Source organism: Sparus aurata, chromosome 23 (assembly GCF_900880675.1).
Source record: "Sparus aurata chromosome 23, fSpaAur1.1, whole genome shotgun sequence".
Classification (NCBI taxonomy): domain Eukaryota; kingdom Metazoa; phylum Chordata; class Actinopteri; order Spariformes; family Sparidae; genus Sparus; species Sparus aurata.
This window is the reverse complement of record NC_044209.1, coordinates 25,343,183-25,368,005: the sequence shown is the minus strand read 5'-3', so window position 1 is coordinate 25,368,005 and position 24,823 is coordinate 25,343,183. Positions and strand designations below refer to the sequence as shown.

General features: G+C 47.2%; 1 protein-coding gene across 4 annotated transcripts in view; it reads right to left on the bottom strand.

Moving 5' to 3' along the window:
- The window catches only part of adgrl1a (adhesion G protein-coupled receptor L1a), a 99,673-nt gene that overhangs the window by 56,834 nt on the left and 18,016 nt on the right, over positions 1-24,823 (bottom strand). For 3 of the 4 annotated variants that reach the window (XM_030407097.1, XM_030407094.1, XM_030407096.1), the window contains exon 2: positions 1,090-1,274. In XM_030407097.1, the coding sequence (XP_030262957.1) occupies positions 1,090-1,159 (70 nt within the window). In that variant the 5' untranslated portion in view covers positions 1,160-1,274. Of the gene's footprint in view, positions 1-1,089; positions 1,275-24,562; positions 24,606-24,823 lie in introns of those variants that run through there. The other variant, XM_030407095.1, reaches the window with a different exon arrangement.

Below are 24,823 nucleotides of genomic sequence, written 5' to 3'. Positions count from 1 at the left end.
AAATCCAATGTTACAAAGCGGCCAAATTAAGATGGAAAAAAAACAGCACCTACTCAAATTAGAACTGCACCTGGCCAATCAAAGCTTACACAGAGGGGTTGCTGAAACCAATGCTGACACAGGCGTTTACACACACTTTTTAATTTTACACTACCCTCCCTCGGCTTCCTCGACTTCTCCTGCTTCATCGCCGGCCCCTCCCAGTGGCGCCCGTGCATGCCCCTGATGCTCCTCCTCCTGCTCCTCGTCCTAGCTGTCCATCACCCAGCGGCTCATTGGCACAAAGCTGACTGAGAGCATACAGCAGATGGTGTGCTGCTGTCTGTGTGGCAGGCCACTAGCAGGACACCCAACAGCCCCTCCTTTCCCTCACCGGCCCTCTGCTTCCCCCTGCGATCCCTGCTCCTTCCCTCCTACACATCTTCTATCACACACACACACACGGACACACACACGGACACACACCCTCCAGCATCACTTCAGCCCAACCAGGTCACCTGCTGCCAGGCTTACACACACACACATGTACACACACACACACACACGTGCACACACAAACATAAAATGAAACATCTTATGGTACATGGCACATTCAAGGAGGTCACACATATGGCACCATTACATGCACGGATTCCCCCTTATATTCTCTCCACGCTCCGACTAACATCAAGATGACAAGAAATTTTATTGACATTCACACATACACTCTCCACCTCGCTCACACACACACATACACTCACTCTCTCTCGCTCTGTCTCCTGTAGAGACAGTTTGGTTAATCAAGTGCAGGGTTTCCAGCCTGGTCAGCAAGTCGATACACTTACAACCTTCATCACGTAGCTAACGTATAAATATTACATCCTCATTTGCAATAACCTGGTCAGGCCAGTCACACAGCCCAGGGAAACCAATAAGCACTTATGTGCAACATTGCAAGCAGGCTCAGTGATGCGATAAAATATACATATTATATATACTGCATATTTCTAAATGAACAGCGGACACATACAGTATATATACTGAATGCAGACGACTTTATTTGTCATACAAAATACCACACATGATATTATATGGATATTAATTACGCACCTTGGGAGGATGGAGCTACACTGCTGAAAGTCACAGCGCAGCCGAAGATGATCCACACCGCAAGAGCCATGTCGGAGGCTGACCGGGGGGCAGGGCGAGGGGCGGGGCTAAAGCGTCAAGGTGGTCAGCAGGCACAGGTGCGTGGGGCGGCACTTCCTCAGCTCACACCCTCCCTGAGGGTGATCCTGCAGGTGACGAGTGAGAAAAATAACAGGGAGGTTAGTGCACCGTAAACATTTGCATGCAACTGCCAACTATCCATGAGGAGGAGTTATTCTATTGTTCACTTTTTCATTCTTTTCACTCTCGGTATGGCATTTGAATTAGACAGTGTTGACTAATCTATTCTGCATTTATCACTGGAATATGTGATAATAACTCTGCACAAAACTGAGTGGCTCACGACTGGTATAGCATACTAAATGGTATCAGAGCAGACGGAGGAGAGGAGAGGAGAGGAGAGGAGAGGCTCCCCCTCTGGTGGTCAGGTAAAATGATCAGACAGGGAGATCTGAGGCCATTTTGTGCAGGATGGCATGGCAACAGCTGTTGCCACTACTGGCTCATCACTCTACAGTGATGCAGACACGCTACATATGTTTTGGGGCTGTTACTGGAGCATGTGAACATGTGAAAAATACAAATACGTGTTTTCTGTGTGTCTGTTTGTGTGTGTGTGTGTGTGTGTGTGTATGTGTGTGTGTGTGATTGTTTGCATACACACGCACAAAGTGAGACAGTGAAAAGTGGTGACTCAGTCAGCAGTGCCGTAGGGCTCACACATCTCATTTGCCTAATGAAATAAATCACAATCTGGAACTTTAGCTCTGATTTTTTGACAGCAGACACTGTTCTGCCCCGCCAGGGGCTGAAAGACAGAAAACAGTAGAGACGGTATTGTTAGAGCTAATACTCCTCCTGCTGAGCTTGCTGATGAAACAGACAGATTGGACTGCGTCGCTCTGTATCAGTATGTGTGTGTGTGTGTGTGTGTGTGTGTGTGTGTGTGTGTGTGTGCATATTTGCAATTTTTATTTTTTTGGAGGGGGGTTGAGAGGATTTCCTTTGATCTCTCCATCCCTCGACCACTCTTATTGATTGATCCTACCAACATACTACACTGTAAGAGGGTAAGCATGCACTCTCTCACACACGCAGGTTCAGCTACTATACAGTTCCATCTGTGTGGTGGATATCATCTATCCACCTATATGTCTACTTTCTTTTGTGCGGTGCAGAGCTGACCATTCAGCATTCTTTGTTCAGTGATTGTTACTAGCTGACTAACGGCAGCTACACAAATCTTTTGTACGAGATAAGTGTCAAGATCAGTTCAGATAAATAATGCTTAATCAGCTGAATGTAATAAAGGATGCACCAGAAATCTATAATATCTCCATTTCTTATAACAGTGCAGGGTGATACAATGTGATATTCTCTGAACCCTCGTCCTAATCACAATTCTAAAATGTAACCCAAAATATAAATCACTTGGAATTATAAACTGTCTGTTGCGTGCATTTTTCATCAATGTACGTTTGCTCAACAACACACTCATCAACGCACACTCATGGCTGAGCTATCATCTCATGGCAGCCAAGATGGCAGATCCTGAATGACTGGGTGGAATCTCTCCCTCTCTTCATCATCACTGATTTGGCTTCCCCTCCACCTCTCCAGCCCCTCCTCTCCCTGACCTTCTCTGATATTTACCCTCCTCCCCAGTGGCACCGCCCGGCCCACAGCCACAGACCTGCCTGGGTGACGCTGTGTGGATTAGTATGTTGGATGTCGTAGAGTACGAGCGGCAAGACGGAGTGAGGGAGGGCAAACAGTGAAGAGGGAGAGAGAGGGATCGAAAGCAGAACACAGAGTACAAAGCACATCCGCGGCAGCTGTTTTTACACCAGCATTTATTTCTATCGCACACAACCCACAAACACACACACACACACACACACACACAAACAACCTCTGCACAAGTGCCTGAGCCTTAATTTGAGTTTGTTTGCGACCACCCTCTATGACCAGCAGCTGAGAGAAAAGGACACGCTCAGAGGGAGGGCAGGACAGACAAAGAAAGAGTGGAAAAGCAGTAAACAAATGGCAATAGACATGAGACGCGGTACTGTAGAAGCGTTGGCTGCTCCGCTCTCTCTCACGGCCTTTCCCGTCCCACCCTCCTCTCTCTCCTCCACCCCCCCGATCTCGCTGTATTATTAATGGTCAAAAAGTGACCCCCTACTGTGCGGTGACAGGCCGCTGTTTTTTTTTCCCTCTTCAACTTTTGTGGTTTTAATAAGAAAAATCTGTCTTTCCTCTTGTTTCTTTTGACTGTGCTTCTGTCTGTACTTTTCAACAATAGCTCTCCTGTGGTCTCAGCAGATGAGGAGGACCAGAGGAAGACTGGAGAGGGAGGGAGGGAGGGAGGGAGGGAGGGAGGGAGGGAGGGAGGGAGGGAAAAGTGCAGGGTGGATAAATTGATTTTATTTTGTGACAAAAAGAAAGCTAGAATTACACAACACTCCATGTGGTGGGAAGGGAGAACAGAAGGAACAGAGGAGAGAAGGATGGAGGGAAGGCAAAAATTAAGCAAAGGAAAAAACAAAGGGATGACAGAACAAAGGAACGCGCGAACAAAAAAAAAAAGAAAGGAAGCATCATGCGGCCTGGGTAACGAATAAACAAGGAACAGAAGGAGCAAAGGAGGTAAGGAACAAACAAAGTAAGGGAAGGATGATTTTCTCCATCACGAGAATAAATAAGAGAGAGTGGGAGGGTAAACTGCTGAAAATAGCCGAGTGAGAACGGCAAAGGAATAGTAAGAAAGCAGGAAATAATGGCAGAGGAGAACGCATTTCTTCTGCTTGTGTCTATGAGTCAGTGTGCCTCTGGGTGGAGGAAGGTTAGGAGTCTTCGGAGGGTGTGAGATGGGTGTCTTTGCCCTCTACGCCTCCCCCCTACTTGGAGGATGCTACACGCCCGAGGCCAGACGCTGACCTTTTGCACTGATCACATCCACCATTATTATCATCACTGTTTCTCTTCTAATAGAGCAGGACATCATATCCCTGTGAGACCAGGGCACCGCAAAAATGGGAGAATGGACAGCAATTTTCGCTGCACTGGTTGAAAGGTGAGGAGGGGCGAGCACGAGTGAAAAAGTGGAAGGAAGGGCGAACGACAGTCAGCCGCATGAAAACAAAGACAGGCGTGCTGTCTAAACGAAGTTACACTGAAGTACACGGCTCAGTCGTCTCGTCTGGAAGGCTACCCTCTGTTTCTTCGACTATTAATTTACGGGCTTGCCTTGATCCAAAGCAAATAACCTCATTATCCACTTCTATTGGATCATTACGATAATCACCGCGATCATTAGGATCTGTTTGCTTTAGCAGACATGCTCATCAAGAACAGGGTGTCACAAGTCCTTTTCATACGGGGTGAGGGGCGCTGTTAAAAGCTGTGTGCGTCTGTCATGGGAAACATTTACGTTTGCCACATGGTGCATATCGTCTCCGTGCAGAAGAAAGCGGAACATTAGGAACATTACCCAGCCAGAATCAAAAGGAGGGAGAACAAAGAGTTTACGTAGACAGTTTTTGCTGCATAATTAGAAAAGCTGGTGCGAGTCTCAGAGCTGCTACAGCTCCAGGCTTTCTCTCTACCGTTCTCCCCCGCCGTGGGGAATCTGATATCAAGGTGGGAGAGACAAGTATGAGTGTGATTCGAATCTGTGTGTGCGTGTGTGTGTGTGTGTGTGTGTGTGTTGTGAGTGGGCAGCCTGTGGTCAAAAGGCTAGAGATCCACACGACTGGTTAGACTACACCGCGGCTTTAAAAGCGAAGTTTCTACCAAGAGTTTGCCGAGGATACTTTGCACACATAAAGCCTCCTGAAAGCTGAAACCATCTTAATTAGCATTTCAATACGTTCGAAAATGAGGTATGTTGTATGAACAAGTGAAAATCATGCGAGGCAACGGGGGGCAAAATGAGGAGCGGGAAGACGCAAACACACAATTTTATTCAGTTAGGAAAACACTCATGATTGATTTAAAGAGTTGACAGTCCTAACTTCTGACGGCTTGTTGCTTCATGCATGTCTTTGCATCTTAAGATGAAGCACTAGCATCTCCCATGCTATTAGGATTGATGTTTATGCCTCAGATGCTTCAACAACAAATAGTTGGTTCAGTAGCAAAGCTCCCGCTATGAAGGAAATGATTGCCTCCTAGCAACCGGCACAGTCGAGCGTGCAAAACTGAATGGCAATCACATCTCACTTACAAATCAGAAAGCGATGCGAACTGCTGCATTAAATATTTGGAATCAAGTAAAATTCCAGCTCAAATAAACTTCCAACATCCACTTAAAATGGAATAAATTGAAAACAACTAAATTCTTTTACTCAGAGCCATTGGGATTTGGTTTCAGTCAGGTCTGAGGCTGGCACTTTATTTCAGAGGAAAGTATCAGTAGACCCAGTGAAGGCTAGCCATGTAGTATTAGAGTTTGATGAGACTGCAGAGAACGACAAAAAACGTATGCTTCGCCTGGGGGCCTGTAAGTAATTCTCCTTCTGACTCATCGGTGCTGAAGCTCTGTCACACTCGATACTCTTTTGTACTCTCTTGAGTTAAGCAAGAGGGAGCAATACAAGGAAGTGTAACAATAAATGAGAATGAGAGAGAATTCATTAATTACTTCTTCACCTCCATAAAACTAATCACTCGCCAAAGCGAATATAATTATCCTACTTTTTCTTTCGTAACGTAACAGACATACCATGAAATATCATTACCATCACCATCTGCGATGGAGCTTTGCTGAGTGGGAGGCTGTGTTTTTACTGACAGACTTGCCTTCCAGGACGCTGAGGTATGACAGTTGAATTTAATTCAATGATTATTCAAATTAGGGGAAGTGATGATTTGGACGCACATCCGCTAGCAGTGTGCGTGTGTGTGTGTGTGTGTGTGTTTGAGAAAAACAACAGCACACATTAGAATCAGAATATTCTGAACATGAGAAACAGTAAGCTGCCATCACTGTACCGAAAGCGACGAACCTCAACGGAAAGGCCTTATCCAGCGTACGCAATTCAAAACAAGTGAAGTATGCCCTTTTAGTATTTAAAGGTTTCATTTGGAAAATATAGCGAGAATTCAAAGGTTGCTCTAAAAGTATAGGCGGCAGAATATCATCAGACATTCTTTGGGTGTAGCTAGCTGCCGTTAGCTTATTAGGTTAGTTTGCAGTGGAACTAGAGGCCCTATTAGCTGACTGTAATTTCCCTGGGCAGTGACCACTGATTATGGGAGCAGTCATCGTGGGCAACAGGGCTCAGCAGCCTCCGAGTGAACTCATCTTGTAGCCCACACACAGCGTCAGAGACTGACAGGTGCCACTTTAAAGACAGGGAATACAGTACAAAGGTGGTGTGCAGTGACTCTGATCAGACTATGGACAAGTGAACACATCAGGCGAGGACAAGAGAGGCATGCAGCAGCAGAGGAGAGAGAGAGTCGTCAGCAGCAGGTGAAAACTGTATGTAGAGTCTCAATATTTTCACTTCATTCTTGGTTAATTGAGGACTTATTTCCACCAAACCAGAGGGTTAGGATTTGGGTTATGGGGATTTTGAAAAGACTACACAAGACTGATTTGGTGAGTTTTATTTTGTCGACACCAAGTTTGAATCACGAGTTGCTTTACGAAGAGTTAACGAGGCAGGTAAGCTCAGCATAGTTTGGTTGAGGAGAGAAACTTCAGAATTCAGAAGGTGTGCTGTTGTATTTTATGTTTAATAAGGAAAATAGGTGTTAAAATACCACATTTCTTGACATTTTGGGAGTTTATTTTGTTATACTTTTTCACATAAATAGCAAACTCACCTATACTATATACTATAATATTTTACTATCTGCTCTTGTGGTACAAAGTGGTATTTGGAGACTGAACGTGCCGCGGCTGTAGCACACAAACTTCAGTCGACAACCCTGAAACACTAGACATTTTGACTTCTGATCAACACTGTCGTTTCTTTACATATTACTGGCTCAAGTTTTGAATATACTGAACGAAAATTCTGGCCATATGTTACATTTTGTCCCTTTAATATCCTAAAAACTCCAAACTTAAAAAAATCACATATTATCTCTGTAAACTCGCCTGCTGCCAAAATGAGATTGAATCAGCTTCACTGCGCAAAAACAATAAAATATAGCAGCATGTGTAAACCTCTGCCCTCCCACCCCCTTCGCTGTTATCTTCCAGTTGGGCCTATCGCTAATCTCCCTAATCCTTTTTGGTGAGGCTATCGCTAGCAAAGACAACATAATAGCATTAGATATTATTCCTTCACAACAACCTGATTCTATTACATTTGCATTGATGCTCAACGGCGCGCGCAGTCTCGGTCATGGGGTGAATGGATAGCATACTGTAACACTAAAGCATTCATTCAGGATGGATAATGTTGTTAAGCTAGCAGCAGCGACTACACAAGCACATTCAGGTCAGATCATCCCAACACTTCTCCATTTACTGGGCTAGGTCAGTTAAGGCCGGGACTCTGGTGTGGTAGTATCTCGCTGGCTGCAGCAGCAGAGCTGTTTATATAATGACACCATTGTGCCGGCTGTGTGCAGATGGAACATCAGAGCTCTTGTAATGGCCTGTGTATTAGGGCCAATGTGTTTGATTACTGACTCAGGCAGAGCGGGGATAGGCTGTGTAGTCAACAGGGAATAAGGCTCCCTCCAAAACAGCAACCCAGGGAAAAAAAAAGACGTATTTGAAGAAACAGAAGGAAAGAGGGAAGAGACAAAAAAAAAACAGGGAGAGACTTTAATGGAAGTGTGCTTTAAGGGAATGCAAATGAGACAAGGGAGTCTGCAGAGCTGCAGAACACAGCGGAGGGATATCAAACAGGGCTAGTGTGGTTGTCAAAGAGGTAAAGGCAAAGGGAAGGGGGAGGGAGGGAGGGAGGGAGGGAGAGAGCCCCTCTCACTTTATCTAATAGACACTCCTGTACCACTTCTTTCCTGCTTCAGCATCCGCCCTCGGCTACAACTTTCCACACAGCCCAAACCACAATCCTCCTCATCTCGAGAGTCTACACTTTATTATTATATCTTTCCGGAACAATAGTAGTTCTAAAAAAATAAAAAAATAAATACAAAAATAAAGCCTTGCTGCCAATAAAGCAGCCAGTGAGAGCCCAATATTCCTGAGCGACAGTTATACATGCTAATCAGAGTGCACAAGTATCTAAAGGGGGTTGACTGTGATAACAGTGCTGCATCTATGAATGAGTGATAGAGATAGTCTGCCCCTGGCCAGGCAGCGAGTCAGTCGGCCTGTTCGTCAGCACCGACACCACGCAGCAGAGAGAGCGCGCTGCCCGGGCCGGTCCTCGGTGTCTCCAGCGTGGCCTGTGATTTATTGTGGCGTCTGAGAGCTTGTCACTGTTCATTATTACTGATGCAACAGGAGGCAATGCCACCGACCATCAATGCTTGCCCTGTGATGCCCGCCACAGCTGCCAGAGGAAGTGACCTCAGCACCCACCTGTCCTCTCACACAAACAGTGGCTGCAGCCCCGCTCTAATGGGCTCTAATATCTTACAGGGATGGAACCTCTGACCCACTTTGGCAGCAACATCTTAGACAATTGCCAACACGGAGGGGGAAATGCTATAATAATTCAGTGTGAAAAATGCTATTTTGCAGTGACAGAGGTGACGGGCCTAATTTCTGTAATCTAAATACCAGAGAAGTGGACTTGAGTCATTGTGACTTGGACTGGAGGCCACCCGAGTCACTGTTCTGATGAACTGCGACTTTACTAGACAGAAAATTCATGACTTGAGACTTAAATTGGACTTAAAGTTTAAGAATTGTGACCCGACTTAAATGTGGTGACTCAAATGACTTATCTTATCTGTTAATAAGGAAAAAGTGAATTAAGTTTTGAAGAATGCTTTACAATGCTTTTTTAGTTTTGTTTGATTATGTTTATTACAATGCATCTCAATAAACCATTCTCAATTTATTGTTACACTAACAGGTTGGATAAGTTGGTCATATGATGTCATTTTTTGACAGGTATTAACACCTCATCTAGTCCCTTAAAGACTGAAGTTTCTCAGGTAAATAAAAAGTGACTTCACTTGGGAGCTGACTTGCCTTAACCAATGACTCAACCAGGAAAGAATGACTTGGGGCTTTCTTGAGACTTATTGACTCGTTTCTGCTGAACACATAAAAATCTATTAAAAACATCTGGAGGACACAAAAGGATGAGCAGCTCCATTTATGCCATATCTGTCTGCCCTGAGACACATAACTTCATCTTGTTTCTGGCTTTTGACTCCGTCTCTCACGCTTTCTACTCCATTTCTTTCCCCCTGCTTCCCAACCTCGCAGTCAAATTAGATATACTCCATATCAGTCAACCTGCGCTGTCAACTTTGTCAGCACGAGTTGCGTTGCAAATCAATAGGAGAAAATGAATAATTCACTGTGACCATTAAGTCTGCACAACAAGAGTGATAACTGCCGGCCCTGACATTAATCTTATGAGCCACCAACAATGGATTATGATATAACATGATAATGTTATGAAATTGTACTCTCTGGTGAATCTTGCTCCCTCCCGCCCTTTGCATTGAGCTGTTCCCAGATGTCACTTGGCTGTGACTGGCAGGCTGCCACCCTGAGTGCCTGTGCACCGCCAGGCCCGGCTAGATCCATCTTCATTAAGGACAGAAGCGCTGTGAGTTGTGTGTGTTATTATCAGTGTCTATTAATCTGAAAGCTCCAGCAGGGCAACCCCCGCCTCACTGCTGCGCTACAGTGCACCACGGCCAAGCATCGCTGTATACAAACGCACTTCTGATGCACACAAACACATGCAAAGTTTGCATGACACGCAGTCAAACAAGATCTTTTCTTCACACTCCCGCCCGCAGCTTCCTCCAATAACGAGCACAGCAACAGACTTAAACAATTTGCAGATAATGCATGCTCACTTCTAATTGGGGACGATAGACAATAATTACGTGCGGGAAAAAACTAATTCGTAATTGTTTAGCAACCGTTGGGAATTCACTCAAGGCAAACTGTGGACACCCCAGTCCTAAGTGTTCATATCACTGCATGATAAGACACACATGATCATGGTTTGAAGCATCCACATGCATGTTCCCACACATGCACAGTCCCACATGTACACACACAGAAGGGCCCACCGGGGCAGCACATGTGATGTTGACCCAGTTTAGATCTGTGGCACAAAGTAGAGCAGGGATTCAGAACAAAAAGAGACAGTGACATTTAAAAATAGGTTGACATTCTTTTCATCTCATTGCTGAGACCCACACAATGGAAGTATCCATCTTTTGCGTCAACTAATTATTCCCTCACATCTTCAACTTGCCACTTTAGAGATCCACTCCCTATACAGGCGGAGGTTTGGTTTCAAGGTAGCTGGAGGCTCCGACAGACCAAAAAGCAAACTAAGACGCTCATTTTACTGATGAGGATTTCGAACAGATGGATTGTTGTCTGCTTCATCAGTTGCTGGCCTTCATAACTCTTATCTAATTTCGGTGTAAAACGGTGAGCTTAGAGGTTGAAAGATGTGAGTGTTACGTACTGACTTTTGAATTAACCTCGGCCAAATGAATTGTTTCCCTTCTCTTTACTTTATACCAGGCTTAAAACAGGCTTCACCCCATCCGGTGCATTTGGTTTTAAAGTGCACCGCAGGCTGCTCGTTGAATGTGAAGTCGACATTGTTGCTGTGCTGCGGTGCGTTCAGCTTGTAAGAACGTTCAGTTCCAGGTCTTGGTGCTCGGCTGATAAAGAGCAGCCTTTTGACCGGTGAGGAATCGTGATTTTGACAGCATCAGTGTTTGATTATTTAAAGGTCTCTTTTGGTTTTTAGGGCTTGAGTTTCTGACACAATAACGTGAGTGCTGTTTATGAGCAATACTCTGAATGTCAGAGCTTCCAAATGACCCACACACAGGCACAGAACAGTTTGTATTCAAAGCGATTCATGAGCTTCTAGCTTTTAATGTGAGTGCAAATTAATTAAGCCTCAGATGAGTTTATCTGGACTTTTATCAACCCAGTACGCTCTCTCATTGTGACAGCTTGGCAGCAGGGAACCCAATTTTGGACGATTCTACCAATTCAGGCAAACTCTAACTATGAGTGTGACTTTGAGTTTGTCCTGGCACATTTATACCAATCTGAGATCAATCAGATCATTGTGTTTACGCATCGCAAGACCACAGTGATCTGACTTGTCCTGCCTGGCCTTTTTTATGTGGATGCAAACATGCCTACCTTCTCTAAATTCAGATGTTGTGCAACGGTGTGTGTGTGTGTGTGTGTGTGTGTGTGTGTTTGTGAGAATGATGTATCTAATTTGATAGTAGTGACCCCAATCTGCCTGCCAAGGTTATCCAGCTTTACGATGGGCAGAGTGGGCATCAGGAGATTCTGACACAGCAGGCCTGGCTGACATGCCCCAATTCCAAAACATGGCTGTCACTCACTTCTTCTCTTGCTTCCTCTCTCTGTCTACCTATGTCACACACACACACACACACACATACATACATACACAGCCCCCACGCATATACATGAAGGCACACCGACACTGTCCCACATACAGCGCAGCAGCAGCCTTCAGAAATAACCGAGGAGAAATAAAAGTCAATGTATGCACGTGTGTGCCCACACGCAAAACACGAGCATGCAATCTTCAGACAAATCTAAATTTAATTCTGAAAACCCCTCATCTATTCATTTGTGTCTGCAACTTGAAACAACTGAATCAGTGACAGAGAAATTGCGGGTGTTTGTATAAATAAGCCTGAGCAGAGGTGGTGAAAACAGACCATTTTTGACATGTTCATCCTCGAAAGATGAAATCAAGTCACAACAATAGCTTAATCATCACACGGCCGCCTGTGCGTTTGTCTATCGGCTGTCTAAGAAAAAGACAGGTAAATGTTTTCCACCGGTGCGCACCTTCGCTGAGAGAAATCCCACTCAGAACCACACCGAGCCTAAAGCTACCATTCTCTCTGAAATGATTATAGAATCTCTTTTTCTTCATCCCGGCTTTCTGTTAATCCGTTCCTTTTTTTTTCTTCTTGTTTTGAACAGCTCACGTAATCACACAAAAACACGAGTGCATACATTCATGCTGTGAGGTCCCAGAGGAGGGATGGGCGGTGGTGGTCTGATTATTAGAGAGGAGCAGTGGGAGACACAGTCCAGAGCCCAGAGCTCAGGGCCTCAGTCAGTCAGGCTGTAACAGGTGCGGCTTTCCACTGCCTGCTTCTCTTAATTACCAACAGCGCAGCGCTGGAAACGCTTTGCCGGGATCCACACAAGGTGAACACCCATTAGTGCATGGAGAGGATCCAGAGGGTCTGTGCCGACAGCCCCCCAACCCTCCTCCCTCCTCGCAGAATGAAGTTAGTCTACACACACATGTGCACACGGGGAAAAACACACGTTTAAACACTCCCATGCACGCACTTGTATATTTTTGTGTTGCTACGTGCGTTGGTGTAATGATTACGCCTTGAGACATGTACACCCAGACACACACCATCAAATCTGCACGCACACACACACACGCACACACAGCGCCGCCTCTACCCACACTCTCTTCTCCTTTCTTTTCGAATACTCATTTTTCCCTCCATCTCCTCCCGTCCCCGAAGGCCCGAGTACATCAGTTCATCGACACATTTCGTTCTGGTCGGTGGTCTCCATGGAGCCTCCTGTTTCGTGTGACCTTTCTGCCCCTCCGTTTCGGGAGTCTCGGGCGTCTGGTCACTCTGAATCACTCCCTCAGTCTGCCTTTGTTCGTAAAAAGATTCAGCAGAGAAAGGAGAACCAGGCGCATAAAAGGAGATGAATCAACAGACATCTCATGGCGCCTGCTGCTATCCAAGTGAAGGATAGCACTATTTGTACTCATCCACCTTATCACCCCTCCCCCTCCACATATTTCTGCTCAAGCACACGACTCTACCCCTCCTCACCCCCCCACCCCCCCCACCGGCCCTGTTTTGTACTCGCATGGTCCCTCCATCCCTCTGCAGTTCTCATCCTGTTTTCATGTCTCAAATTCAGATCTCAGTTTGCTTCATTCCCATCAATAATAGAGGAGTTTTTGACTGGGTGCAAATAAACAACTCTCAGCCAATCAACGGGGGACTTACATGCATTCCACCAGCAGCTGACAGCCAATGGGAAACGGGTTTTGGTGACTCAAATGAGATCAGAGGTGAGCCGGTGCTCTGACGCCATTGAAAGGAAAAGTGAATTATTCAGGTGACACTCTTTTGCTGCAAATTCCCCCTAAACTAGCACAGCCACTTTCGGCTCTGCGGGGGGACACCAGTGAGTGCACTGAAGGAAGCACTGGGGGGGGGGGGGTTTTCCCACACAGTGAAAGATTTGTAATGCAAATAGGCATTCACTGACAGCAGCACTCAGTCACAAATTGAAACACCCTAAAAGATAACTAAATACATGCAAATGAGCTGATTAACTGAATATGCTAATTAATTTGTGATTTGTAGAAGGCATTTATATGTTAATTGACAAGGTGGCTCACCGTGGATTAATTATATATAATATAGATTAAGTATAGAATAATCTAAAGCAATGGATGCAGATAAAAAGATAAGGATAGCGATTCGTTTCCCGGGGTATGTCTCTTTCTCTTCCATTGATCTGACATGTGGCACTGACCCAAGTTACAAAGTGAAGAAATCTCATTCAAACGTTCATGAAGCTGAGCAGAGCTGCTCTGAATATCCACATCAGAGGCAGAACACTGGCTATGCATTCAGACAGGATGGGTGTGTGTGGGTGTGTGGGGAGGGGGCACTGTTAGCTGTAAAGCTCTGTAGGCTTCTCCCTCTCTCCCTCTCTCCCTCCCTCTCTCTCACTGTCTCTCATCCCCTGTCTCTTGGCCCTCTGACCTGTGCAGGTCTCACGTTCCTGACTCCTCTCTCGGCAAGCAGCCGATCGATAGATGGATCTGACTTTACCCTGACTCAATAACCCCTCATGCACATCCTCTTCCTCTGAGGAGGGAGCGTGCGTGTGCGTGTTTGAGTGTGTGTGCCAGTAGAGGAAGGGTGTGGGTCTGCATGTGCAAGTTTGTGCTTGCAAGGCATGGTTTGGGGTTCTTTTGGCAGAGCTGTGCGTGTGTGTGTGTATGTGTGCGTCTGTGTCTGCCAGCTCCAGTCTCTCACCCCAGGGCCTAGAAGTCACGGCAGTGAGAAAACAGATTGATTTCTCCCCTCCCACGCACAAACAATTAACTACACAGCGCTCAATTAGACACACGCTGGAGACGCCTTCAGACAAGCCTTTGCCTTGACCTGGGATCTGTTTCCTGCAAACCAACCTATAGTACCTCCAGCCAAGCATCAGAGGTGTGGAGACCGGTGGAAGCCAGTCAGACAATAGTAGGAAGGTGTTTATGTGCCTTGCTCTTGCAAAATTAGCTCTTCCTGTTGTTCGCAGCATCTTAGGATTATGTGTCCCAGCACAAAATGAGCCAAGATTATCTTTAATGATGTCGACGGTGTGCGGATTCATTATCGCCAGTGTTCGCACACTGCTCCACAGCGTGTGCCGCTAGCTGAGTAAGCGGAGTTAGGATGCTAATTTAAAGGCAGGGGAATTCCAGTGGAGCGTGGAACCCTCTGTATCAGCCGGCCCGTGTCCACCTTGGGGACCCATATCCGCGTAACACATGTTGATCATCCAGCAAAGGACAAACAAGGTTGTCATCCCTCCGTCAGCTTTCTGTCACTTTTCATTTTTCCATACGAAACACTCCAGTGAGCATGTCTTTCTTTGTATCTCTCTCCCTTTCCTTGAGCCAAGACATTTGTCAGAATTTCAGCAGTGTCCTCCTACTGCTTCAGTAGACCGGGCTCTGTTTGTTGCCTGCCTCAAAAATAGATGTCTACTGTCTAGGTCTATTCAAGGAAATAAAATGCTTTTCACCATCCTCAAGTCTTATCCCGTGGTGTGATTAATCTAACTGCGATAGAAATCAATTTCACGGCTTTCATTTCCTTCTCACCTTTCCTTTTTGAAAATACTGTCATTAACAACCAATTTGTACAATTTTAATGAATTATCAAATTCGCAACGAGTTAATTGTCTTATGTGTAGATAGTTGGAATTTAAGAAAAAGTATTTCTTATTAAAAGTAGGAGAAAACGGGTCATCAGCACATTAAAATTAAGCCGTGACAATTATTTCCACAGATGCTGGCCTTGACGTTAATTGTGATCCACTGCTGCATGGCCAAGTCATTCCGGGCTTTAAGTGTGTCATTCATAACACGGGCTATGGGAGATAATAGAATTCGAGAGTGTGTATGTGTGTGTTTATGAAAGATAGAAAAGAGAAAGAGCAAATGAGAGAGAGAGAGAGAGAGAGAGAGAGAGAGAGAGAGAGAGAGAGAGAAAATCATAGAAGTACAAGCTCCAGTGAGTGTTAACATTTCTAATTATCTCACTGTCACGTCTGGAGGCTAAGAAGATAACACCTGAAGTCACCAGGGCGGCAGAGTGGGCACACACACACATACACTCGCACACAAACAATCCCAGAAGCTCACACACCTCCCACCTCCTGCACCACCATGCTAGGCCCCACGATTTGTCTCTCTCTGCATGACTGCCTCCACCTCTCACTCTTCTTTTCCTATCCCCTCCCTAATTTTTACCCTCCCTCTCCGCTGCACTCACGCTCGCTGTGTGAAGCGTACGTGAGGTCCAGCTTCTGGGCTCTCCCCCTGTTTACCTACGTATGTGCTGATGTCAAGACGCCGCGCTCGTCTCACCCCCGCTGCCCTTTTATGCAGGCTGGGGCGGCAACGCATTGCGTGTTCCCACTGATGTTTATCCTCGTCATGCCTATTGAACACGGCTTACGTCCTGTGTTTGATATTAAATCCCGTGCTGAGGGGCTAGCTGGTTGCTCTGCTGATCAGATAAGCACCGGAGGGAAGGAGGGTGGATTTAACTGGTTTTAGTAATCGTAACAGCCCATTCCCCCTCCTCCATCCATGCAACTGTACGTCCCAACTGGGGGATTTGCATTAATACTGTAGGCTTGTTCCGACTCTGCTACCATATAAATATAAACCCCTTCTTCTATATAGCCTGAGACATAATGTGAGGCTTCACAGTATAGAACTGCATTACCACTATAGCTGCTGCTGCAGCATCGCCAGCCTTCTATATTCTACAACTCGCTTAAGGGATGATGAAATATTCACGGACCTGAGTGTTACAGCAATATCTGGTGCTATGAAGCTTTTTAAGGTCAACTTTCACAGAGACTCTCTCTTGGCTGCTTGTCCTGTTTCCCCTCTGATGCCCTGCAGAGGGCCTTTTGCTAGTGACAGCCATTCTCCCGAGACTTCCTTCTCTCTGTCACCCAGCCATCCGCCGCCCCTCTAGTCTGCTAACCGAAAGTGGTGTTAAGGCTGGGAACATTTCCACCGTAGGAACGGGTCAGGGTGACTCACTGGTCGCTGGAGCCCTGGTCGGAGCTCTCTGAGACTGTTTAAAATTATAGAGACGTTCGCATGGAGGAGAGCCTTGAAATATTAATCACATTAGAATTAAGAGAGCTGTCAATCACGCCAAATAGAGTACATTGCCCTAATTGCGTGGGCTCCTGTCTCAATGTCATCATCTGCAAACTGTAACAAATGACGGAAAAATACTGATTTCTTTCCACATGTCACCTACGGTAAAAACACTGAAAGCCTGACCGTAAAGAAAGAAGAAGCTTGTGTGCAGGGCCAGCAATTCCTGTTTTGTTCAGGGAGAAAGCACAAAACACAACACTTCCCACATTTACGGGCACAGAAACGACAACAGCCTTGTTTCAGCGACCCGGCATATCCCGGTCAGCGGCACAGTCCACCCCCTCACGCCTCATCGTCCAATCGGCTGATGCCCACATAGCTACGGCCTGATAGACTGCTCTGTGGCCTAGCTAGCCAGCGTTACCAGCACAGAGGTCCAGTGTGATTCATGGCATTTACCCTTCCCAGCTCCCATGGAACCCAAAGCTCTGTTGCTGTGACATCACAGCCAGGGCCCTGATTGGTCACCAGATGGCTGCCCTGATTGGATTCTGGCCATAACTGCGCGGGCTGAATCACTGGCTCAGTGCTGCTCTGGATACTGATCCAGCCCACCTGCGCTGCCCAGCAAACACACACACACACACACACACACGAACACACTTAAAGCCCACACTTGCAGACGTGGAACACGTGCACATAAGCAAAGACGCTCGCACGGAACAAGTATCAATGACATTTAATTAAACATGCTCATTCATAGAAATAAGTCACTTAACTGCCAACAACTACACCTTCCTCCTCTCAATCTGTCTTTACCTTTTATACGTCTTGTCAATTGATTTTAAAGCGCCCCTTTTTGAAGATTATGGCCCTTTAAAATCTAAGTGCCCTTGTTTAACTTAGCTTAAACGACTCTCCCTCTTTGCTTCGTGGGTTAGGCCCCATTTCAACATTTCTGAGCACTGTCCTGGGAGACATAAAGCGAATGAGAAAGCAAGGGCATTCAAAGGGAGAGAGAGTGAGAGAGAGGTCTGCTGTGCTATGTGTCAGTCTCTGGGTATACCGAGGCTTTTACGCATGTATCTACTTTCGCTCGCTCTCCGTTCAGCAATGTGAAGCAATAAGTAGCCCTTAAGTGCGGGCATTCTCTTTTAAATACACTACAAATGGACGTTAGCTTCTACTTGAGCCTTGAGAGGTACTCCTGAAGCTTTTCTGATTGAGACATGAAACCAGAGCACCTCTCTATTCCCTCCCCTTCCTGCGCTCCCAAAGGGAGGCCTGCAGCGTGCCTCTCTAAAGATACCCCTGGCACACACATACGCACCAAACACAGTTCCCAGAGGACAGCTGCAGGCACACTGCAGTGTCCGTCCAGACAGCCAGACCTCCACTCCATTTCTGGTGAGTTCCAGCGCTGCACAACACCTTTGAAACAGTCGCAACGCTGTTGTCACTTAAGTCAGTCCTGCACAATCCTCATCAGAATTGGTTTTCTCTGTTGTTTCAATATCTTCTGTTTTTCTTTACGCACTTGAGTCTCAATCTCCCCACTCTTTCCCATTCTATCGGCAGGCTGATCAAACACTTGCATCTGCAGCTTTTTCAATCCCCCCAGAAGTGAAAGAGAGAACCGCACGACTCTCGCATAAGCCTAAAGGAAACAGAAGCACAACATTTGGCAGAGGGACAGACCCCCTGCTGCACCTGTGCCCGTTCAGGCAGATCAGTATTTAGCTGGGGCCGCCTGCAGCCCCGGGGACAATGAGAGGGGATGGACGGATGGACCGAGGATTTGAGAGGAGGACTTGGACACCGTTCCCCACCCTGTGTGCCAGCGTTACGGGTCGAGTGGACCAAATGTCTACTCACTGGCACTAACACACAGCTGTTTGGTGATCTGCCTTTGGGCCAGCCCCACACAGACACATTCAACATCTTGTCCAACACTGCCATCTTCTCCAGACTATAAAGAAGAAAGAGGAAAAGGGAGGGTGTGTATAGGCAGGGATAGGACCGAAATTATGGCCACAGCTAACAAGCACTTATAATTAACAGACCGTGTTTGATTCGAAATTGCTATATTTAGGAAGTCTCAGATTAGAGAGTGAAACTACTACAATGTGTTTTGCCACTGTACCTTCATCTGCGCCACCTTGCTCTGCATTCAGTGCATGCTAGCGAGGTTTCAGACCTGTCTCACGCTCTTTTCCCAAGGTCGCCATTACAACTGCACGAGCTTCGTTCAAAATGCACAGAGCAGCCGTCCCTCCCGGTGCCAAATGCGTCCTCACCCCTCCCCTCTGATGTTTAAGAAAGCTGTTGATCACACCTGTTCTCGCTCCATCCTTGGATGTGGGAATCACGATGGAGGGAATGGCACCGAATGTGCTATCTGCTTAGGAGCGGTGACGCTGCGTTTCTATGGCAACACTCCACCCGGTGTTACAGTCACTTTGCTATCTTTTCTTTCACTGCCAGCTATTCTAAGAAGCAGTCTGGGTCCTGTAAAAAAAGGGCCGACAGGAGTGGAGTCACGAAGGCGAGTCAGGAAAAGAGGGCAGGCTCAAAGCACCTGGTATTATTACGAGTATATCTTCTCATAATGTTCCCGTTCTCTCTCCGAACCGGAGACTATTAAGACTAACATGAAGGATTTGCGGATACGCCTGTATTGCTTAATACGCATGTTTAGAGATAAGATTTAATTTGTGGAGCCAATCTCCCACTGTCGAAGCGCTATGCTTACCTAATTATGCACAAAAAAAGACATTTATCAGAGTGACATTTGTTTGTGCGTATGTGTCCTCTTGAATAAATGAACATAGGAGCCTGTGGTGAGACAGTAACACCCTCCCCCGGGAGCCCGGCGTCCTGCAGCGGTGTCGATCTGCATGGTGACAAACTGTTGCTCCGATCAATACGGCCTACGATTGATCATTCGCTGATGATCAGCGTCTCCTCCTTGTCTCCGTCATTATTGCGATGACTGACATTAATGAGCCCTGCTGCTCCCATTATCCCAGACTATATGTACTCTCACACCTCGTCTTTTGCACTCACACCTACTGTATTCTTTCCGGCACCTTGTGGGACATGGAATACCCAGTGTGTCATTTACTTAATTACATCATGACATGTCCAGGTACAGTGGGTAGACACTTGCACAGCTGTACAAAAGGCTGAAATCTTGCCGTGGAGTCTGGTAGCAGAATGATAGAGTGAGAGCAGCAGAGGGAGAGGCAAGATGAGAGGAGAGGTGAGAGAATAAAAAGACCAGCAGAGGTGTACACTAGCCGTATCACTTCTCCCTCGTTCCCTCTGGCTCTGGAGCTTTGCTAGAGAGAAGGGAATGAGAAAGTGTGAGCGAGTGAGAGTCGGAGACAAGAGAGTGACCGCTCTCTGAGGCTACAAAAGGCTAAAGGGGAGTGGGGGGGGGGGGGGGGGTGCAGTAAAAAGACAAAGCTGGGTACAGACGACCACCTTTTCAACTCCAACACTGCATACAAACAGACATACGCAGACATACTGAGGGCGTGAAACAGACAGTAATGGAGACGTGAGGAGAAAAGACAAGAGAGACGGCAGCGCAGAGGGGAGCCTGATGGGAAAAGACAAAGAAGGAGGGGAGGGAGGGAGGGATAAGGAGGGAGATCGAGCACATAAAAGAGTTGTAATTTGCCTAACGAAAGACGAGAGTGACAGATAGCAGAAAAAGAGTATGTTGAGAGGAGGAGAAAATGATTGGGTAGGGAGCGCGTTGGTGGGTTAGAAAAGGCTGAAGGAGAAACGGAGCGCAGAGGAAAAATGGGCGAAGGTCGGGGACGCAAAAGTGGGAAGAGACGGAGAGAAGAAAGTGAGAGCCGTGTGTGAATGTGAGAGCCGCGGGGGGCCGGGGAGGAAACGCAAAAAAGGACACAACCGGGGGGATAGAAAGATGGAGTGAAAGGGGAGCTGATGAAGATGGAGGAGGGCCGGAGTAGGGAGGGTGGTCTTTAATCAAAATGTTTTTCAATTAATTTTACAATTAGGGCGCTGCTCGTTAGCTTTGGCACACACAAGAGATGACATTGCTAGCAGTGCTATGCGTGTCATTAATATAATGATGACAGATTGGCGCTCCTGTGGGACTGCCTCTGCTCCGTGACAGCTGGGCCCTCCGAACAACGTCACCTGACTGGCATGACATCACCTAACCTCATTCAACATGGCTACCAGCGGTACGAGGGACGTGGCCGGTGCACATCAGCTACTGCACGCCCACTTGGTGCTGCCAGGAAGGGCAATGACACCGCTCCCTCCCACCGCCGCTCCCTTCGTCATTCATACAAGGACGTACTACCAGACAAACGGTGAAAAGGAATAAACTGCCGCCCACCTTTTCACAAAAAATTCCCAGGGTGCACCTGTGTCACGGTATTGTACTGTCTGTTGCCTCACAGACGATCAATCACTTGAGGAGAGGAGCGCGTGCATGCACAAAATTTTTTTACGCACACATCCGCACACCGCACACTCTGCTGGAGCCTGACTCTCTTATACACTGTTGTCATGGAAACCCCATTAAGGGAGGACACTCAGGCTGCAACTCTGGTGAAATCAGCCTGTTATACCTCTCTATCTCTCTTTCTTTCACACACACACACACACACACGCACACACGCGTACACCTTCCTTTTCTTTCACTGCCAGCCATTTCTATTTGTCTCCCTCCATTACTTTCTCTTCCTCGCCCATTGTCCTTCTCCGTCTCTCCTTGCATCACCCTTGCCGCACCTCTCTGCCCGTCTCTCTCCATTACTGTGCTACGTTTTCATCTTCTCACCTCCCGCCTCGCACTTCTCCGGCGAATGTAAATATGCCATCTCACTTCTCAAACCCTCATCGTGTTTGTATCTCTGACTTGTGCTTGGTCTCCACCCACACATTCTGAGGACCTCTCCGTCTGTCTCTCTCTCCGTCTGATCCATCCTTAGAGACACAGAATACATTTGTGATCGAGGCAGCACCTCTTTTCTTGTGCCCTCTCCAATTAAAGGGGAGATTTACAGGGGGGAATCAGTCAGAGGGCAGACTTGGAGGACAGCTTTAATAAGGGCTCTGTGCTGCACTGCTCTCTTTTTCTTGCTCTCTTTCTCTCTCTCTCTCTCAGGAAGATGGCCTTCCATTTAGCTGGTGCGAGGACAGGAGATGGGAGAAACTGGTTACATGATAACCCCCACCTGACAGGAACATTAAACAGTGCCCCAGCTGTTAAAAGCAACAATAATCAATGCCAAATTGCAGATGCCCCAACGCAGTTGAAATAATCACATAAAAGCAAGCTCTAGAACTTAGCTGCTATAAGCCACACATTATTCAAGCTCATGCCTTGAGACTCAGCTGTCACATTAGTTCCAGCTGCCATCCCATCCATCTTGTAGCCCACGAGCAGTTGGTGGGCACGCCGGGAAGCCTCAGAACTTCATGATATTGATAGCTCACCTTAACAAATAACGACGTGTTGTTTAGAAACCATGCCAGTTCAGAAACAATTGCTATAGAAACTACCATCCTCCCATGCCTTCGTACTTATTGCCGTTAGTGCTTGTCCCCACGGGCCAACCTGTTTGCCACAAGCCAGAGCATCCAGCCTCAACCCCCACCCCCATCCTCATCCACTCCAACCCACTTGATGAGCTAGATAACACAGTACGGTGGAGAGCACACACAGAATTCCCCCCCAGAGAAATAAACTGGAGATATAGCGGGCGAATACGGAGGATAAGCAGCTGGACCCTGAGCTAGCAGGCGGCCTGCATGATGAGAAGGGAGGGAAAAGAATAGAACAAGGGCCGGAGATGGAGAGAAAAGAAGAACTGGAGACAACACGGGGAGTGAATAAAGGAAGGGTAGATGGATTAATGAAAGGGAGATGAAGAAGGAAGGGTGGAGCAAGTGGGGGGTACTCATCATTAAGGGAGGGAGAAAGGAGAGAGTAAGAGAGAGGGATGTGAGACGTAGGGAAGTGAGTAGGTGGTAGGATGTGAGAGGATGAGAGTGGAGAGGAAGGGAGGAGCGGGCATTAGAGGGAGACTGAGGCATCTGCTGCTGCTCCACATGGATGTTTATCCAGCCTGTGGCTTCCTGGGAGACACATAGTAGAACTTCTCTTCCCGGAAGCCGCCTTCCACATCACTCTGTGGGCCTGCGTGTTTGTTTGCAGGAACACAGATACATTTCTGTGCATAATAGTCTTTGCATGTATTACACAGTGGCCTTGTATGTGTGCCTGTGGTGTGCCTGGCTAAGTATAGCACTGGTGTCTCTTCTGCATGCGTGCTAGTTTGCTCTTCCCCGGCTCGGGTTGGGATTCAGCGTAGAGAAAGGCAGCACGACCCCTATAGCAGGCTGGTGGTTGTGCGCAGCCCTCGGTGAGGGGGAGGGTTGGGAGCGGATGGAGGGATGGCGGCAAAGAGAACGGATGAGTGTTTATATTTAGCTCCGTGCACAATCAGTTGGGAGGCCAGACTGAAGATTTGAAGCACTCTTAATGCTTAACGGTACGTGCTGTTAATACACGCTGACCACAGAGTAGTTGACTCGGAGCACACAATCCGTGTTCGGGGCTAACAGCAGCTATGGTTTGAGAATTGCCTCTCAAAATGGAGAGGCTGCAACACAGAGCGGAGAGCTCCGTGTTGCAGCGTGGCTGTTATGAATATTTGAAGCAGCCATATCGCTAGGCTCCTGGTTGTTGCTCGAGGGGGGAAACATGGGCGCGGGCACAGAGTGGTTGGCAGTGCAGAGAGGCCGGGATGGAGGGGGGTGGCGGGCAGTGGCGGAGGCAGCGGCCCATCCTGAGGCTGGCAGCAGGCGGCTCAGTGAATGAAAGCAGGGCAGGTCATGTGTGGGTGGGGAGGCGGGACTCTCCTGCTGCTGAGACAGATGCCACGGTTGTTAGGCTTAATTTCTTCTGCCAAGCACCACCCAGCACTGGCCAAAAACAAACTCAAATGCTTGTGGCCAGTGTGTGTGTGTGTGTGTGTGTCTCTGTGTGTGTGTCAATAGAGAGAAAGAGCACTGTTTGATTCGGTATCAGGCTCTACCAGGAGCACACACAAGCAGAGCAGTAATCGTTTACTGTTCCATCCCGTCCACCTTCCTCTGTTCCCTGAGCCTCTTCCTCAGTCCTATCTCCGTTTCTCGCCATCCATCTTCCTGACGCTTTCTAGTCCGTCTTTCTCTTTCTCTCTCCATCTTTACTCCATCTTTCCCTCTGCAGCAAAGCTGGCTCCCACTGCAGTGAAAACGGAAAAAGGCGGAGAGAGGGTGGGGGTGGCTGGGGGTGGGGGTGTCAGAGAGACTGAGGGAGAGAAGTGAGAGATGAAGAAAGAGCAGAGTGGTATTTGGCTCAGTGTTGCATTATTGGCTCTGGTTGATCTGATCTGAGCAGATTACAGGAATACAATACTAGCAAATCACCGTTCTGCCTCTTGAGCCTCACACCCTGTCGCTTGCACGCAAACACAACACAAAGACTCTCTCCGACACACACACACGCGGACACACACCCTCCCCTGAGGCGGCACCCGCACCTGTGGCCTGCCTGTCTAGCCATTCTGCAGTCGCTGTTCTTTATACCCAACATTACATACAACCCCGACACTTGAGCGCACACGTCATTCACCACGCCGCTGCCTTCCTTGACAAGAGGCATCGCCCATGAAGCAAGACATAATTACCTCTTGACTAATAATTACTCAAATTAATACAGCAGCAAAAGAAGACTGAAACTGAAAGCTTAAAGCATTCCAATTTACCCCCATAATGTGTCCATTACGAATGAACACGTGCGTCTTCTCCTCCACATGCTCTGTTGCTCTTTCTTTCTCCTCTTCACTCCTCTCCTGACTTCTCTCAGCCCAGCTGGGTTGGAGGCTGTCAGGGTGGGGGCGGGGCGGCAGCCTGTGCCAAGGCCAGGGCGACATGTTTTGACTCTTTACTTACACATTAATTCAAGTATTGATCATGTTTGTGTTAAGCGCTGGGGAGAAAAAGAGAGCGGGGAAGTCAGAAAAACC